This window comes from Peromyscus californicus, unplaced genomic scaffold (assembly GCF_007827085.1).
Source record: "Peromyscus californicus insignis strain IS unplaced genomic scaffold, ASM782708v3 Scaffold_6__1_contigs__length_162567912, whole genome shotgun sequence".
Classification (NCBI taxonomy): Eukaryota; Metazoa; Chordata; class Mammalia; order Rodentia; family Cricetidae; genus Peromyscus; species Peromyscus californicus.
In genome coordinates this window covers 159,011,916-159,031,164 of record NW_026294584.1, presented here as the reverse complement: position 1 = coordinate 159,031,164, position 19,249 = coordinate 159,011,916, and the positions used below count along the sequence as shown (strand labels likewise).

At 40.9% G+C, this 19,249-nt stretch overlaps 1 protein-coding gene across 2 annotated transcripts; it reads right to left on the bottom strand.

Moving 5' to 3' along the window:
* Positions 1 to 12,313: 12,313 nt before the first annotated feature.
* Positions 12,314 to 18,828, bottom strand: Med21 (mediator complex subunit 21). 2 transcript variants are annotated; one of them, XM_052721215.1, is made up of 4 exons: positions 18,722 to 18,828; positions 14,173 to 14,287; positions 13,397 to 13,497; positions 12,314 to 12,774 (listed from the first exon to the last, which is right to left on the bottom strand). In XM_052721215.1, the coding sequence occupies exons 1-4, from the start codon at positions 18,761 to 18,763 to the stop codon at positions 12,598 to 12,600; spliced, it is 435 nt and encodes a 144-aa protein (XP_052577175.1). In that variant the 5' UTR covers positions 18,764 to 18,828; the 3' UTR covers positions 12,314 to 12,597. The 2 variants fall into 2 exon arrangements, with proteins under 2 accessions (XP_052577175.1, XP_052577176.1); XM_052721216.1 differs by lacking the exon at positions 18,722 to 18,828 and adding an exon at positions 17,787 to 18,269.
* Positions 18,829 to 19,249: the final 421 nt, after the last annotated feature.

The following is a 19,249-nucleotide window of genomic DNA, read 5'->3' as shown; positions in this document are numbered from 1 at the left end:
TTGTCCCACCTAACTTTATTCTGCCTTGCTGTAGGTCAATCACTTCTTTATTAACCAGTGAGAGTAACACATATTCACAGTGTACAGAAGGATTATTCCAAAGCATGGCAGAGAGGTACAGATTCCACATCAGGTACCCTTCCCCTTGAAATGACAAATTAAAGTGTGTGTTGGGTATGCACACAGATAACTTCTTGTGTCCAGTGCTCCAAGTGACATTGCATTGGTCCTAGTGCTTAACTTTTCTGTGGCAGGCCTAAAATTCTTTACCATGAATATGTGTCTACACACTTTGGTTTTCATGTTTAAAAAAGAATATTTCATCATTGGACATGAGTTTCTGCCTGCAGGATGATACTAGTTCAAACAGAATCATAACACTAATTTTCAGTGGACTTCAGGGAAATCAGCTTTCTGATACTGCTACCAAGCTAGCTAACCAGGCTGTCTCAGTGTCAGGAACATCGCTCTAGTCAGGGCCTGTGTAGGGCCCAAACTCAAGGTCAAACTGCCCTCTTGTGGTCTTCTAAGATATTTGCCCTTAACGTGGAAGTTTTAAGTGCATTTGGCATAGATATTATTTATGAGTGGGTGGATGGATAAATAGGTAAGTAGATTTGATAGATAGATAGATAGATAGATAGATAGATAGATAGATAGATAGATAGATCAATAGATAGAGACAGGCAGGCAGACAGATAGACAGACAGATTTCTAATACTGGAGCCCAAGCCCAGGGCCCTGCACATCCTAAGCAATTACTAGGTGGCCTATATATACTGTCTGAATTTTAAATGTTCTTACATTTATTTCACATAACGTAAAATTCACACTTTAAATGACACAATGAAGTTTTTCTTAGTATAGTCACAGATTTGTATAGCTGTTTAACCTCTGAATATTTTAACTTCCCTGATCCCCATAATCATTGACTTTATTGTATGGTGTATGTGTGTTGTGTGTAGCATGAATTGTTAGAAGGTCTTATCAATTAAATCAAACCTGAAGCCAGTTATTGGGGTGAATGCTGGAAGATCAGAGAAGCAGAACAAACCACAGCTTCCTCACCTCGACAATTCCTCAACTGATCCTGTTTCCTCAGACTGGAAGCCTCTGAGTCCTCATCCAGAATGAATCTCAGCTGAACTGCTGCTCGAAAGTCTAAAAGCTTAACCAGCCAAATGCTTCTAGTTTCTGGTCTTCACGCCTTATATATCTTTGTTTTTGCCATTACTCCCTGGGATTAAATGCTCACTTCTTGGGATTAAATGCGTGTGTCACCATGCCTGGCTGTTTCCAATGTGGCCTTGAATTCACAGAGATCCAGAGGATTTCTACCTCTGGAATGCTAGGATTAAAGGCGTGTGTGCCACCATTTTCTAGCCTTTGTATCTAGTGGTTGTTCTGTCTCTGATTCCAGATAAGTTTATTAGGGTGCACAATATTTTGGGAAACACAATATCACCACAGTTGTGTGTGTGTATTATACATACACAAATGTACATGTTATTGCAATACCTACATGTATGCACATCATATATGTATGTATGTAAACAGGTGTTTCAGCATGCAGTGTTTTCATTCTTTCCTCAGTGATTTGCAACATCTCCTGTGACACCCTAAGTTCAAATATCTGTGTAGACTATGCTTTATCTCTGTGCTTTCTCTCATTGATCAGTTGATCTGACCCTGTAATAACTGGAAGGGAAGCGTGATCGGCAATCTCTACCACTGAGCTACATCCTGGGTTCCTGTGCTAATGATGAAAACAAGCTCCATCACGCTTGTCCTCAGGCGGATCGTGGGTACCACTGGCCCTGCAGATCTCCATGTACACTTTGGAAATAGCTTGTTAAGTTACACAGAAATCCCTGTTGGAAATTTAGCTAAAATTGTGTTAAATTTGGACTTGTTGAAGAAAACTGGTGAACAATATTGTTTAGGTTTAAAATCTTTTAGTGATTTGTATTTTTTTCATTTTGTCATATTTACCCTGCTATCACATTTTCATTGCTTTCATTCCTTAATTTGTTGTTGTTGTTGTTTTGAGACAAGGTTTCTCTGTGTAGTCCTGGCTGTCCTGGATCTCATTCTGTAGACCAGGCTGGCCTTGAACTCACAGAGATCTGCCTGACTCTGCCTCCTGAGTGCTGGGATTAAAGGCGTGCACCACCACTGCCCAGCTGATATTCCTTGAATTTTTATTGTTAATGCTACTGAAGATTTCCCCCTACCAGTTGCTGCTAGTCTGTTAATGTGTGTCAAATGTCCCCAAACTTACTCATGGGTGGTTCTTTATTTTCTCTGTTTAAATATTTTATATTTATTTAACGTTTTGTGTGTTTTCTGAGACTAAAATCTTGCTATACAGCCTTGGTTGACCAGAATTCTCTATGTAACTTAAGTTGGCCTCACATTTGAAATCTTCCTGCCTCAGCCTCCCCAACGCACTTCACACCACTCTCTTTCTGTTAGCGTTAAATAAGCTTTGCTTCACTTTCAAAGATATTACAATTTTAGGGCTGGAGATATGGCTCAGAGGTTAAGAACAGTGACTGCTCTTCCAGAGGTCCTGAGTTCAATTCCCAGCAACATGGTGGATCACAAGCATCTGTAATGAGATCTGATGCCTTCTTCTGGTGTTCAAGCATACACATAGAACACTGTGTACATGATAAATAAATAAAATCTTAAAAAAAAAAAAAGAAAAAATATTACAATTTTAACTTGTTCTGTGCTTCAACGTCTTGGTGACGTCACAGGCATAAAGAGAAATGGACCTGGTTATTAACTTCCCTGGATCTCAGGCTTACAGGGAACACATCTGACCCTGCAGTACGATGTGCATTGTACATTTACATATACATTTTATATTTTATTTTTTAAGTATTTTTTATTTATATAGTTTATGCATATAGGCGTTTTATCTGCATGTATATCGGTATACCAGAAGGCATGCATCTCAGGAGACGACAGCTATGGATGGTTGTGAGTCACCATGTGAGTGCTGGGAATTGAACTCAGGACCTCTGGAAGAGCAGCCAGTGCTCTTAACCACTGAGCCGTCTCTTTAGCTCTACACTTTATAACGTAAAATACTTTCTGTTTCTCCTTTATTAAAAGTTTTTTTCATAGATTTAAAAAATGCTGTCCTGCACCAAGATGGATTATTGTATGATTCTCATTTTAATTTATTAGTGTGTTAAGTTATATTATCATATTTAACTGGATCAATTGCAAAATTCATTACTACATTTCAAAATGATCAATTAATTTTAGTTTTAAAAAGTGAACATCTAGCCAGGTGGCGGTGGCACACACCTTTAATCCCAGCACTCGGGAGGCAGAGCCAAGCAAATCTCTGTAAGTTTGAGGCCAGCCTGGTCTACAGGACAGGCATCAAAATTACATGGAGAAACGGTCTTGGAAAAGAGAGAAAGAGAGAGAGAGAGAGAGAGAGAGAGAGAGAGAGAGAGAGAGAGAGAGAGAATATCTAAATTAGCAAAAATGTGAAGTTATTTATTTTTTAAAGGTAAAACTGCCATGCATTCATTCCTGAGATTAAACATAGATTCATAGGGATTCATTCAGTTCTCTAATTGCCAGTGAATTTAATTTGCTAAAATTTTTCATGTTTATTAGTGAAATAGGTCTTAATTTTTATTTTTGGACTACCACTATCAAATTTATGGTTTTTCCTATATTTTGTGCAAAACCAGAATTCAAAGACTAAATTTTTAAAAATATTAATTTAATTATTTATTTATTTTTAAATAGAGTCTCAGTTTTTAGCCCTGACTGGCCTGGAACTCACTATATAGACCAGGATGGTCTGGTCACAGAGATCTGCCTGCCTCTGCCTCTCAAGTGATGGGATTAAAAATGTGTACCACCATGTGCAGATAGATTTATTTTATATTTAATTATGTGTATGTGTGTATGTGCATGCACCTGTGAGCATGTGTGATACAGGTCCCCAAAGAGTCCAGAGGATGGTGTTGATCTAGGGCTGGCGTTTGAGCTGTCAGATGTGGACGCTGGGAGCTGAACTCAGGTCCTCAGCAATACATCCTCTTATTGACTGAGCCATCTCTCTGGCCCCCAAAGACCAATTTTGAATGAATAGTAAAACCTTCCAAAACTCTAGCTTGGTGCTTTATTTGTGGGGAAGTTTTAATTTTTGTTTTAATTTCTGTAACCTAAAGAGGTATTACGCATATATCTTCTTGTGCCCACTGCTAAATTATTTTTCTAGGAACATCCTTTTTGTCAAGATTTTCAGTATTGGCATATATCTTTAACTTCAGCTGTTCTCAATGTTTTAACGTCAGTGCTAGGCTTTGGCTTTTTGTTTAATATTATTTATGTGTGGCACCTCTTTTCCCTTGATCAAACATGCCTGCTGATTCTGTGCCTTTACATTCTAACGCTGAGTGTGCCTATTTTCTCCACCATATGGTTGTTTTCCGTCCTGCTGTTACCTTTATTTCTTTCCTTCTCTTTCTCTAACCCAGTGGGAAACTCAGCTCAGGTTTAAGCTTCTTTCCTAATAAGAACAGGAAGTTGAATCTTAGATTTTTGACATAAATACTGTCTTGGCTGGGCACAAGTTATTTTATTTCATTAAGTTCTGGATTCCATTGTTTTCTATTATATTCTCATTGACCTGAGGCATTTGTGCTTCTCAGTGCTAACAGTCGTTAGAGTCAGAGCACTGGCCTTAACAACACCAGCAAGCCAGGCTTGGCCACCCATCCCCAAAAGACCGATTAAAGAGACAAATAACAGGGAAAAGCAGAGAAAGACTTGTGGTGATATTGTGTTCCCCAATATAGTGCACCCTAATAAACTTATCTTGGGGTCAAAGAACAGAACAGCCACAATATTAAACATAGAGGTTAGGCAATAGTAGCACCCACGCCTTTAATCCTAGCATTCCAGAGGCAGAGATCCATCTGGATCTCTGGGAGTTCAAAGCCACACTGGAAACAGCTAGGCATGGTAACACACAACTTTAATCCCAGGAAGTGATGGCAGGAAGCAGAGAGGTATATAAGGCAAGGCATGAGAACCAGGAACTAGAGCTTGGTTAATCTTTTAGGCTTTTGAGCAACAGTTCAGCTGAGATCCATTTGGATGAGGACTCAGAGGCTTCCAGTCTGAGGATATAGGATCAGCTGAGAAGTTGGCGAGGTGAAGTCAGCTGTGGTTTGTGTTCTGTCTCTCTGGTCTTCCAGTATTCACCCTAATACCTAGCCCTGGGTTTGTTTTTACTCATAAGACCCTTTAAGATTCGTGTTACAAAGACTATTTGTTCAATGTGGTCACATGAGGACCAGTGGCCCCACACCCCTCAATTCCATCTTCCTGAGGCAATAACTAAGCAGTTCTGATCAAGGCATGGTCCTGCCCATCACGGACCCATCATTGTCTAGGATCCATTTTCTCTTGCAAGGTTCTGACATGTTATCAGGGCTGTGGGATCTCTTCCTGGGAGACCATTCCTCCTCTGGCTGGCACTGTAACCATTCTGACCGGAGTGAAGATATTGTAAATGGAAACACTGTGTTCCTCCCTTCAGCTATCAGACTGTTCAAACAAAGGTCTCCAGGGAACTGGAATTTCAAAAAGGGAAAAGGCTAACATCCAGTTCTCTTACCACAAGGTTGTATTTGTCTCCATAGCTCAGTCGTTCTCAACCAGTGGGTTGTGATCCCCCTTTGGAGGTTGCCCAAGACTATTGGAAAACATAGATGTCTACATTACAATTCATAACAGTAGCAAAATTACAATTATGGAGTAGCAATATAAATTATCTTACAGTTGGGGGTCACCACAACATGAGGAACTATGATAAAGGGTTGTAGCATTAGAAAGGTCTCCATACTGAGGCTTAGAGCTTGTGGTCCTTTAGGATCAGAGATGATGAGCCCTATTTAGGAGTGGGTGAAAGAAGGGGTGCAGGACATACTCCGGCTGTCTGCTGTTGACTCTGCTTCTTTCTGTGTTGATCGTCTCTAGTCTACCCATGTCTACAGTTCTCAGAGCAGAGACAAGGGGTACACCCAGGTCTCCTGGGCCTACCTGGCACCATGGCAACACTTTCTATAGTACCCACTTTTACACATGGCATTTCCTGACCTGTTATCAGAACAACGTACATCAGGAGGGGCCAAGGAGTTTTTCAGGAGTACAGGGTTGACCACTCCTTTTTCCTATTTAAATCTTTATAGTAAAGGTTGCTTTGTGCTATCATTATTGAGACAAGGTCTCACTGTGGTTGGCCTTGAACTCAGAGATCCTCCTGAATCATGGCCTTAAAGGCACGCACCACTATACCCATTGTTTTGTTACTTACTGATGTGCTGATAGTTGGGTGTGGTAGTGCAGGTGTAATTCCACCACCCCAGAGGCAGAGATAGATCAAGAGTTTAAGGCTATCCTGGGCTACGTAGTAAGTTCAGGAACAACCTGTACAGTATAACAAAGAGCCTGTCTCAAACAAACAAAAAGCAGAATTTGGGAATGTGCCTCACACCTGTAATTCCAACACTTAGAAAGCTAAGGCAGGAGAATTGCCATGAGTTTGAGCCCAACTTTTGCTACATAATGAATTCCAGGCCAGCCTGGGTTATAGAAAAAGATGCCATCTCAAAAATCAAACCAAACAAAACTAAAACTTTAAGGGTTATTTTGGCTCACAGTTCAAGGGTACAAACCATCACAGCAGGGGAGTCATGGTGGCAAGAACTTGGGGCATCTGGTGAGGAAGCAGAGAGCACCCCCAAAATTATAACCAGGCATGGTGGTATATGCCTTTAATCCCAGCACTTGGGAGGCAGAGACAGGCAGATCTCTGAGTTTGAGGGCAGCCTTGTCTACACATGTTGTTCCAGACCAGCCAGAGCTATACAGTGAGATCCTATCTGAAAAAAAAAAATTTAATATTATCCATGTCTATATGAGTACATGTGTGATTTGCAGGCCAGAGGAGGGCATCCAACTCCTCCAAGCTGGAGTTACTATGTTTGCAGGTGCCCAGCTTGTTACATGGGTGCTTTAATCCAAACTTTGGTTCTCACGATTTATCACCAAGTGCTATTAACCACTAAGCCATCTCTCCAGCCCCTATTTAATAGAACTCATGGTTTGATCTGCTGATATGTCCTTTATGGTTTTCATTTATATTCCAAAGTGATATTGGTGCACTGCTTTTTACACAATACTTAGGGCCTTGAGTGAATCAGAGTGTTCTTTTCTCTCTGCTTTTAGAAAGATTATCTGTGCCTTGATGGTTAGCTACGCCCTACCAATGAAACATACCAGTTAGTATACATCGGTTAATCTTTGACTTCCTTTTATGGTTTAATCATAGAAACAGGCATTTGATTGTTCTTTATATCAGGTTCTGTTCTAGTTACTAAGAACACAGCAGTAGCAATGCAGGAAGCCAGTCACATGATTACAAACAACAGAAACAAGAGCTGAAGGGCACATACAGAGTGAGTGGGATGAGTTGCCTTCTCAGGTAAGGAATGGTCTCTGAGGTTTCTTTTGTACAGACATGAAGAAAGCTGACCCCAGGATGACCAATACCGGTGTTGTGGAAAGAGTACCCAGGACAGAGTGCTGTGGTGAAGGAGCCTGCTCTGATTAAATATGAACAGTCAACTAAGAACAAAGCAACCATCTGTCAGATTAGCATGACATTGGGAGGCAGTTTAAAGAGCTCAGATTGTTCCTCTGAAAGAGCAGAGTATCTAGGTCATTGTTTTTTGGGGGGTTGGGGTGGGGAGTATATTCCTTTTGAGATGGCTAATGTCCCTAAGTAGCCTTGGCTGTCCTGAAACTCACTATGTAGCCCAAACTGGCTTTGAACTCATGGCAATCCTTCTGCCTCTGCCTCTCCAGTCCTGGGATTATAGATTTAATTAGCATAAGGCCCAGCTTCCACTTGATTACTCAACAGAGAATCATGTCACACTCTCAAATCCTAACGCTTTGATTCTGTGATCTCTAACACACACAAAGAGGAGAGAGACAGACAGAGACACACACAGAGAGAGACAGAGAGTATGATACCCCTATATTCTCTAGAAGGATTTGTGGTGATATATTGCTTGTACTCTTAATAAAATTTGCCTGAAGATCAGAGGACAGAACAAGTCACTAGATTAAACATAAAGGCTAGCCAGTGGTGGCACACACCTTTAATCGCAGTACTTGGGAGTCACATGCCTTTAATCCCAGCACTAGGAAGGTTGAAACAGGAAGTGATATAACTGAGCGGAGAAAGGCATATAAGGTGTGAGGAGACAGGAACTCGAGAAGCCTTTCAGCTGAGGACTCAGAGACATTCAGTCTGAGGATTTGTGGAGACAGGATCTTCTCTTTTTGGCTGAGGAGCTGTCAAGGTGAGAAGTGGCTGTCGCTTGTTTCCTCTGATCTTTCAGCACTTACCCCAATATCTGGCTCCAAGTTTTTATTATAAGACCATTTAGGATTCATACAATAAAAGATCCAGAGGATACTTTCTTCAAAGGCTTTTAAAAACAAAAGATCAGGGGGCTGGAGAGATGGCTCAGAGGTTAAGAGCACTGGCTGCTCTTCCAGAGGTCTTGAGTTCAATTCCCAGCAACCACATGGTGGTTCACAACCACCTGTAATGAGATCTGGTGCCCTCTTCTGGACTGCAGTCATATATGCTGTATACATAATAAATAAATAAATCTTTAAAAAAAAAACAAAAACAAAAGATCATATTGGGACTGGAGATATGGCTCAGTAGTTGGGAGCATTGGCTGCTCTTGCAAAGACCTGGATTCAGTTCTACATCTACATAGTGAGTTTCAGGACAGCCAGGGCTATGAAGAGAGACCCTGTTGCAAAAACAAAACAAACAAAAACCAAATCAAAAAAAAAAAAAAAAAAAAACTTGGCACAAGAAAACAGTAACTTCAGCTAGCCCTGGTAGTATAGACCTGTACTCCAAGCTACTCAGGAGATATAGAAAATGGCAAATTCAAGGCCTGCTTGGGCTCAGTGAGATCAGGGCAAGTTAAAGAGACACTGTCTCAAAAAGTAAAAAGAGGACTGTGGATATAGATCAGAGGTAGAGTCTTTGTCTAGGAAGCACAAGGCTCTGGATTCAATTTTTAGTACCTCACACACACACACACACACACACTACAAATAAAATTCTCTAACTTCATGAAATGTCCATGCTGGCATGCAAGATTAGGGTTGCGTTTTTGTTGTTGTTTTTCAGTATTGCATATAATGTTAGCAAGGTTAGAGGTGGCCAATGAAAGGAATTCTATGATGAGGCACTGGCTAGTGTTGCAAGAGCAAGATGCTATGGGTTTCCATTGTTGAAACACAAGGCATCCAGTGAGCAGACAGCATTAGGGACTTGGCTCCATGCCAATGACAAGGTAGCAGTTTTTACACAGGTAGCAAGTCCTACGCAGCAGCAGCTTTCACAAGATTGTTCCCAAACTTTCCCTTTATGTTCCGTTCAGTGCCACATATCAGTTCCTCACATTTGTCACAATCTTTTACATGCCTGTCCACATCTTCAGGATGACATTATTTTTGTTCTTTTTGGTCCTTTCCTTCTCCCAGTTCTTGAATTCTCTGTGTGTGCCAATTCCCTGATCAAATCACTCATTCCTGTAATATCTGTAGGTCTCATTTCCATGGCTACGTCCCTTTGACTTACCTTACTAATAGTAGGAGAGACATAGATCCTTAGTGCCAGAAATCTGGATTTGTTCAGGTATCACTCAATGAAAGGTCCTAATGTCCCCACTGTTGTGGTAAATGATAGCCCATGGTAAAAGTTCACTTCTCATATGTAGTCACTTAGTAACTTACTCAACAGTATCTAGTCAGAAGATTGTTAATGAAAGCAAGATGCCAGAATATTCTTAGTATACAGAGAATGGCATGCCAAGACTCCAGGGAAGAGACATAAGTTAACTTATTATGTCCAACTTAGCCCTATATTCTCTGGAAGGATCCAGAGGATACTCTCTTTAAAGGCTTTTAAAAACAAAGATCATTGTTGGGATTGGAGAGATGGCTCGGCACTGAGAGCACTAGCTGCTCTTACATAGGACTTGGGTTCAGTTTCCAGTACCTACATGGTAGCTCCCAACTATCTTTTAACTCCAGTTCCTGATCTGATGCCCTCTTCTGGCCTCTAAGGGGCACCAGGTGCGCGCGCACGCACGCGCACACACACGCGCACACACACACACACACACACACACACACAGTATGTATACATATATACAGGCAAACATTTATAAAAATAAAATACCATTTTTAAAAAACCCTAATGAGGGGCTGGAGAGATGGCTCAGAGGTTAAGAGCACTGACTGCTCTTCCAGGGGTCCTGAGTTCAATAACCAGCAACCACATAGTGGCTCACAACCATCTGTAACAAGATCGGATGCCCTCTTCTGGCCTGCAGTCATACATGCTGTATACATAATAAATAAATAAATCTTTAAAAAAAAAAAAAAAAAAAGACCTTAATGGCTGTTGTAGTAAAAGATGTTCACTATGACATTGGCTCCTTAAATTCAATGAGTGGTGGGGGAGGCAGAGCAGTGGGAGACAAGGACCAAACCCCCATAAACAAGAACACTATTCTATTGACAAGTTTTTATAACATTTGATAATAAATGACTGCCACAGAAAATGTTACAACAACAAAGTTCAAGATTATCTAGGCTTAACCAGTAAGTTGTAACTTTTGTAGCTAGGGCTGGAGCTCCTGAACTTTGAAACACAGGAGAGTTTGATTACAAAGGAAATGGTGGGTCGGAATGCTCTGGATGTTCTCAAGGGCTCTTAAGAAATTTAAGACTTTGGACAACAATGAGATCCAAGAGTTGGATGAGTAATCCCAGTTGCAAATGCTGATACAAATGTTAGCAATAACAAATTCAAGTAAAATGGAGAAAACATCACTGAGTTACTGATGTAGTAGAAGTATATTGATTAAAATACAACAATAAAGGTCTACATTGTAGATGTAACCAACCGTCTTATTAAATAAGAAATACAGAGCCGATTCAGAGAAGAAAGCCAAGAGGTCAGAGCTAAGAGCCTCACCCTTCCTGCTTCAGCGATCCTCTTCAGCCAAGAGAGCTCTCCGAAAAGGGAGCTACTTTCTGTGTGTTTGTCTTTATAAAGACTTTCGGTTCTGCCTTTTCATTGGTTGTAAACCCATGCCTCGTCACTGCCTGTCTGTAAAGACTTCCAGGTCTTCTATGGTTGGGATTGAGATTAAAGGCATGTGTCTCCAATGCTGGCTGTATCCTTGAACACAGAGATCTACCTAGCTGTCTACCAAGTGCTGGGATTAAAGGCGTACGCCACCACCGCCACGCTCTTGCTATGGCTCTAATAGCTCTGACCCCCAGGGCAACTTTATTTATTAACATACAATTAAAATCACATTTCAGTACAAATAAAATACCACCATACTACATGTTAGTAAGATCTGAAAGAGTGGCTGGAGATAAGGTTCAGAGGTTAAGAGTAAGAGCACTAGTTGCTCTGGCAGAGGACTGGGCTTCGATTTCCAACACCCACATTATGGTGCAAATACTTGCAACTCCATCCAGTTCCAAGGGATCTGAAACCCTCTTCTGAACTCTGAGGGCGCCAAACACATACATAGTACACATATATAAATGTAGGCAAAACATAAAATGAATAAACCTAATAAAATTAAAGAAAAAAATCAGAAGAAATACTTTTAGGTAAAGAGAATGAGAAAGAATCAACAATTCAAGAAATGTACCTCACTATCAAGACAAGGAAATTAAGAATACAGGGAAAATAGGGTAAGATTATTTGAACATGGTTCAGAATGACAAATTCTCACAATAGCACTGGAATTCTATGGACAGTAAAGACTTGTCACAACAAAGGTAGAGACAAATTAGAATGTGTGGCATTCTGGAAGAAGGAAGCACTTCAGATGATTACTATTTCCTATCTGCTCTAATTGTTTCTTAAAATACTTTCAGAAACTTTTGATACAAATTTATATGGTACCACTTAAGGAGGCTAGATACCTACCTAAACTGAAATGTCCCATATCGCTGCCTTTAAGATGTTGATCTGTGGAAGGGCTGCAATAATACAACAAAAGTAAGAAGAGGGGTGGGGATGGCTCAGTAGCAAAGTGCTTACCCAGCATATACAAGATGTACAAGGTCTGGATTCCATTCCAAACTGCACACACACACACACAAAACCAAAACCCAAACAAAACAAAACGAAAACAACATATACAAAACCTCAAAGAGCTTTATTGTATATTTGTTTAATTATATCATGAACATTAGTACAGTATCTACCTTGAAAATTCTAGTCAGATAAAAAATGACATAATGATGTTTGAAGATGACTCAACTGCAATTTTAAAGCTTTTTATTTTATTAAGAGTGAAAACTAGTTAAAAAAAGGTAACACAGTCAAAGCATATGATATTCTGTAGCTGCTGGTAGAGCTTACATGCAGCATTCTTAGTGTCATCCAAACAGTTCTTTTCTCAGTCACGTGTTCTGTTGATGCTATGAGTCTGGAAGAGACTGGCTATGGGTAACACTTCTGGTCTTCAGCTGTGACTGTGCAATGTCAGCAAGTGCACTTTGGATCTTCTCCAGAAGCATATCTCCCCGATAAACAACATCCTCCAGACATGTAGCAGCTTCATGGTTTTCTTCTTCTAGCTTATACAAGCTAGCAGCCTTTAAGACATGAATTTTAATATACTCAGAGATGAAATGGCTAGAAACTAAAGTACAAGTATTTATTTTAAAATCAGAATGATTTTCCAACCATTGTGTTTTATCTTTTAGTAACAGGTATTCTAAATATCAACTTAATTTTTTCTCTGAGTTATTAGAAGACTAATTTTCTGTCAGAATATATAGGTGTATATATGTGTCCTGTGTGTACAATGCTTATAGACATTGTTTTGTCCACATTCAGAATGACATTCTCCACTCACTCTTCTGGTCAAACAAAGTGAAGGGCATTAAGGAGACTTCTGCCTTGATAAGATAAAATTGCTCAATGTCGATACTGCCTTGAACACACATGATCAGATCTTTTAAGTCAAAATTGGACAATTATTCAGCATAATTTTCCAGAGGCTTGCTAGTTCACAATTAATAAAGTATTTGTCTGCTTTGCAAGACACTGGATTTGACCACAAAAACAAAAACAAAACAAAACAAAAAAACCAACAAACAACCAAAATCCAAAATACCTCCCATTTAAAATTTAACCTTAAATTGAATGTCATAACCTCCTTTAATTCAAAGTTCTCTACCACTAGTCATTTTATCACGAGAAAAGAGTTTTCACCTGTAAAGCAGCTGTAGACTCTTCACTGGGTAAGGAATCTATCAAAACATCAATATCTTTTGCTGTTCGTGCAATCAGTGCTGCAAAAAGCTGGGCATATTCTGAAGAAAAACATTAAGTTAAATTATCAAAGTCTTACATTTTTATAAGCAGAAATTATAAAATTAATAAAACTAGAAAAGCTCAGCTGACTTTCCAATACAGCAATTCTAATGGTAAAGCATAATTTTAGTATATCAATACTATTTATACTCTAAATATTAATTCAAATTGGGAATTAGCATAATATGTCATTTTATTTCCTAGGACATTTTGGTACCTTGAACAAAGGAATCCATAAAAGACACTTTTCTTACTAAGGTAATACAAGCAAAAATCAGCTCAACTCATACAGGCTTTCCTCTAAGGGAGTAACAATCTTTTTTTTTTATTGGACGTGAACAGAATTATGAAGCATAATGAACTGAGTTGATGAATTCATTCCTTGGCCATCTCTGAGATAGCTTTGCACTAAAAGAGCACTTGCTATCAAGTCTAAGGACCTCAGTTTCATCCCCAGAACCCACATGATAGAAGGAAAGAATAGCTCCAGATCCTTTGACCTCTTGCATGCATGCTATGGTAGGCACACCCACATATACACTAAATAAATAAATGTAAAAAAGAAGAACTATTTATGGCAAAACTTAACAGTAACAGAGTCCAACCACAGTCACATTTTTACAAAGAAGCTATAAATTGTAGAAGAAATGTCAGTCAAACTAAGGAGACCTCACCTTCTGTAGGATTGGCTGGTTGGTCTTTATTAATTGCTGTTTGAATGTTACTGAAAGAGGCAGGAGGACCACACTGCTGTAACACTCCAATGGCATTACAAAACTGATCTGCAAGCTTGAAAAAAAAGAAGAAAAAATCAAGGTTACAAAGAATTGTCAGTTTTAAGGATTTTGAGACATGGCAATAATTTCTTCATAATAATAATCTCTAAGCAAACTCCTCACACAAAGGAATATTTTTATATAAAATGAGCTAGTTATTACTAACAATGACAGAGTTTGTACAGCTAAACATGCACTCTTACCAGCAATCTATTTATATCTAGCCTGGATTAAATGGTTTAATCATACAAAGAAACTTAAGTTTGGTATCAGTCTAGGTGAAATTAAATTTGTATCAATCTATCTTAAAGAATTGATACATGAGAAAGCTGAAGACTCAGCCATAGTGATTGTTTTCTTCTAAGTGGTTCTGGAGATTGAGCTCTCAAGAGAAGGCTGCTCACAAATAAAACCAGATATCCATCCCAGCAGATGCACAAATAGCAATAGAGAAACAGACACTAAATGGTTAAGAGCACTGGCTGCTTTTGCAGAGAACCTGGGTTCAATTTGCAGAATCTACAGCTCACAACTGTAACTCTAATTCTGAAGGATCTGACATCCTCTTCTGGTCTCTATGGGCACCAGGCACCCATGTGGTACACAGACACAGGTGTAGCAAAAACACACACATTGAAAAAAAAAAAAAGACTCCTTCAAGTCATAACTCAATAAACAAATCCTAAGATACCAAAGTGGTTGAACTGGTGGACAACAGATTCTATTCTTATTCTAAAAATGATTGTTGCAAGAGTCTGTTCTTTCCTTCTACAGTGTGGTCCTGAGGTTCAATATTAGGGTATTAGACCTAGTGGCAAGTGTCTCTACTTACTGAGCCACTTTGCCAGCCCCTAAATTATTGTATATGCTAACTTTATTTAGTGTATGGATGTTTTGTCTGTCTATATGTATGTATGTATGTATGTGGACCAAAAGCATTCAGTGCCCACAGAGGCCATCAGATCCTCTGGACTGGAGTTTTAGATGTGGGTGCTGGGAGTCAAACCCAGGTCCTCTGAAAGAGCAGGCAGACTCTTAACTGCTAAGCCATTTCTCCAGCTCCATATGCTAATATTTAAAACCCAAACCAAACAAGCAAAAAAAAAACAGGGTTAGGTAAATGTTAAACATGAGGACCAGAATTTGGATTCCCTGCACCCACATCAGAGACCCTTCAGTCACAATGGTCATCTGGTCTATCTGAAAACATGAGCTTTTGGTTCAATGAGAGACCTTACTCAAAAAAAAGAGAGAGAATGGTACAAGAAGTTATCCTTAGATAAGGCTGGCCTCTACATAAGCATGCAGAGGTAAATGCACCTGCACACACCCACACATGCTTAAACCACATACACACAAACACACAGAGTTCAGTTGGTAGAGTGTTTGCTTAGCATATATGAAGCCTTGCGTTTGATCCACAGCACTGCTTAAACTGCACATGGCAGTACACACCTGTAATCCCAAAACTTGGTGGTAGGATGAGAATTTCAAGGATATCCTCAGAGTCATAAGTGTTTGAGGACAACCTGTGCTATATGAGAGCCTGTCTTGACCAGTGGTGTCGCACACCTTTAATCCCAGCACTCAGAAGGCAGAGGCAGGCAGATCTCTGTGAGTTCGAGGCCAGCCTGGTCTACAGATCAAATTATAGGATAGCCAGAACTACACACAGGGAAACCCTGTCTCCAAAAACAAAAACAAACAAACCAAAACAAACTAGAGTAATCTTTCTTTTCTTTTGTAAGTATTGAGATATATATGTCAGTACTTATTTCAAGCAAAAATAAATACTATTAAAAGGCAGTAGTTGTGGGATTGACTAAATCTGACTAGCAATTATATCTACTATGTTCCCAAGGTTAACAACAAAAAATATAGAAAGCACATGATTTCTTTTCTGTAAACAGAGCAGTTGCCAAGTTTAAAGAAACAGTGGGAGTGTTAAGGATATAGCTCAGTTGGTAGATTGCTTGCCTAGAATATATGAAGCCTTGAATTGGATCCCCAGCACTGAACAAAAACATGTAATAGCACACACATGTAATTATGGTACTCAGAAGGCAAAGTTCAAGGTCATTCTCAACTATATAGGAAGTTCCAGGCCAGTGTGGACTACATGAAAAAAATTTCCGTAAGTTGCCAGAAATGTAATTCTTCAAGACTCAAATTATAATCTTGTTGCTCAAAATATTTGTTGTTGGGGCATGGTTGTGCACACCTTTCATCCTAGTACTTGGGAGGCAGAGGCAGGTGGATCTCTGTGAGCTTGAGGCCAGCCTGGTCTATGTGGAGAGTTCTAGTCCAGCCAGAGTTACATAAGATGACTCTGTCTCAAAAAAAAAGCAAAACCAGAAAACAATGTATTCAGGAAATTTGAAAAGACAAGTTCGTGCCATTTGCAAACTAAACACATGTATACTCCCCACCCAACTTCTCACTAGTCCTGATCCCTGAAACTTCAATTACTATTTCCAATCAGGAAAACAGCATTTCTATTTTTTTTTTAATTTTTATTTTTAAGTTGCAGCATTCCATTTTGTAGCACTGTCATAAGACATAGAAAAATATAAATGAAACTTATTCAGTACAGTAGCTACATGTTCTCTCCTGCAAATGCTTTCAAGACCCATTGTTCATCGGTTCAAAAAAATATTTATTGAAAAACCAACCCCATGACAAGTACTGTATGTAAATATTATAGAGATGAACATGACATAGCTTCTGTACTCAGGAGTTTCCAGATGGTAGAACAAATGTTAATATTGCTCTATGTTCCAATCTACTTTAGCACTTAAGAGCTGAAAACAATTTACTCTAACTTCCTAGCCATGTGTGGGGTTTCATCATCTAAAAGTCTCTTGAGTTTATGGCATCTTTCTAAGCTCTTGAGGAGTAGCTTTTTGTAAACACATTGCCTATAGACACAGTAGGTATCCATGTTAGCTAAATTATCAGTATTCCTAAGATGAGTCAAGACCATATGGTATTTTTACTATCCTAACTAACAGGACCTACACAAATATGTGATTTTTTTTCCCTGAGATAAGCTCTTACACTGCATTATTAAGATTTGTAAAACCTCAAAGGAGTATTTTCTTGGGAGAGGTTGGCTGGCAGCCCACAGATTTTTGCAAATCTTTGCAAAGCAGAATTTAGCTTAGTGAATACATCAACATTTAAGGCATAGCCCCTCAACTTAAAAATTATTTACACAGAGTAGGTCGTTTTCCCACAAGTAGATTCACAATCTCAAAGTACTCTCAAAGTGATGTATTGCCAAACAGCCAAGTTATAACCTCCTGTAAGAAAAACACTGGTCAGGTACTCTTTTTAGTAGGTAGACACTCTGGAAGCACTTTTCCTAGAACATCAAGCTACAACCAGAATGACACTGAGATTTTAACTACCAATGGAAAACTGTTGCACTCTTAATGGAAATAAGCAGAAGTATTTATTATTTTTGGAGTCAGGGTCTCTCTCTACATAGCTCTGGCTGTCCTGGAACTCACCATTCTTGCTCGGCTCAGAAGTATTGTTTAGCTTGTGTGTAGTTACCATTCATGTATAGTAAGCAAGAATAACAGCCAGAAGGGGCAAAGTTAGTACAGCTAGTAGTTTTCAGGAGCTTCTGTTGTAGATTTTGATTCCCAAGTTGTTGGGCAGCCTGGTCTCCACAGTGATTTCCAGGTCAGCCAGTGTTAGACAGTGAGACCCTGTCTCAAAACAAAACAAAAATTGCCCCTGTGTACAGTCTTTGTCCGTGGTACTGCGCTGCAAGAGCTTCATTTCTGCCATTCAGGGCAGATCCTAAAGCGGACTTAAACAAATGGAAAGCCATCGAGAACCAGATCTAGAGAGACTCCTCTAGTACACGGTACTCTTTAAGGACTGGTCAGAGTGGCCTACAGAAGCCAAGGCAAGCTCACATTCCAGGTACTCTTGCACCAACCGCAAACACAGACACTGAACACTTTGTGGTGGTCGTTTGTGTTGTTTTCTGAGGTGGGATCTCACTCACACTGGAGCTCAGGCCGGCCCCGACCCCTGGGACCTGAGCTCACTCGTCCCCTGCTACCAGGCCAAGCACCTTGAGTCCCCTCAGGACGGGCCGCGGGTCCCCTCCCCAGGACGGACGGGCCGCGGGTCCCCTCCCCAGGACGGACGGGCCGCGGGTCCCCTCCCCAGGACGGACGGGCCGCGGGTCCCCTCCCCAGGACGGACGGGCCGCGGGTCCCCTCCCCAGGACGGACGGGCCGTCGGGTCCCCTCCTCAGACCCCGCCCGCGGGCTCCCTGAGGCCCGGCCGCCGTCTCCTCAGACCCCGCCCGCGGGCTCCCTGAGGCCCGGCCCTCCGGCGTCCTCACCGCGCGCTCCCCACGGCAGCGCGCCCCTCCGCGCGTCTCCTGTCAGGAGGGAAAGGCCGACTGAGGAAGGGGAGCCCTCACCGAGTTCACCGCGTCCTGCAGCTGCGTGAGCCGGTCCGCCATGTCGCCCGCGTACGCAGAGACGCCAAAGCTCCAGCTCGGTCGCGATTGGGCAATTTATGGCGGATCTGGACCAATCACAGGGCTCCGTTCCTGAGGGGCGTGGCCGGGGAGCACGCTGCCGGAAGGGGCGGGGCTGTTGTCCCGGGGCGGACAGGGCCAGGGAGGTGGGTCCCAGTGCGCAGGACGCCCAGGAGCTGGCGATGCTCGCTTCCTCCCGTCGTCCGTGAGCCGCCTTTGAGGCCGTCCTGGAAAGCGCTTTGTTTGTGCGCGGGTTTTGTTTTCTGCATTATCTGGAATCCTTGTTTTCCCTCACTTTTACTTTCCAGGCGGACCACAAAACACACACACGGCAAGCCGGTCACAAATGCTTGGGGTCCCAACATTTAAATCCAACAGATTAACATTCGCCAGGAAACCAAAATGGCTAAAAGAGGGTGCCTTGTTCGTTTGGGGCAGGAGGCGCTTAGCCAGCTGGAGACTAGATTC

Bases quoted from the DNA above. Each gene is read 5' to 3' on its own strand.
- Med21 (XM_052721215.1), bottom strand. From the start codon at position 18,763: ATGGCGGACCGGCTCACGCAGCTGCAGGACGCGGTGAACTCG. The intron at 14,288-18,721 runs GTGAGGGCTCCC...TTTTTTTTCAAG, and splicing joins TGCAGGACGCGGTGAACTCG to CTTGCAGATCAGTTTTGTAA. The intron at 12,775-13,396 runs GTGAAAACTCTT...CATGTCTTAAAG, and splicing joins AGTCTACAGCTGCTTTACAG to GCTGCTAGCTTGTATAAGCT.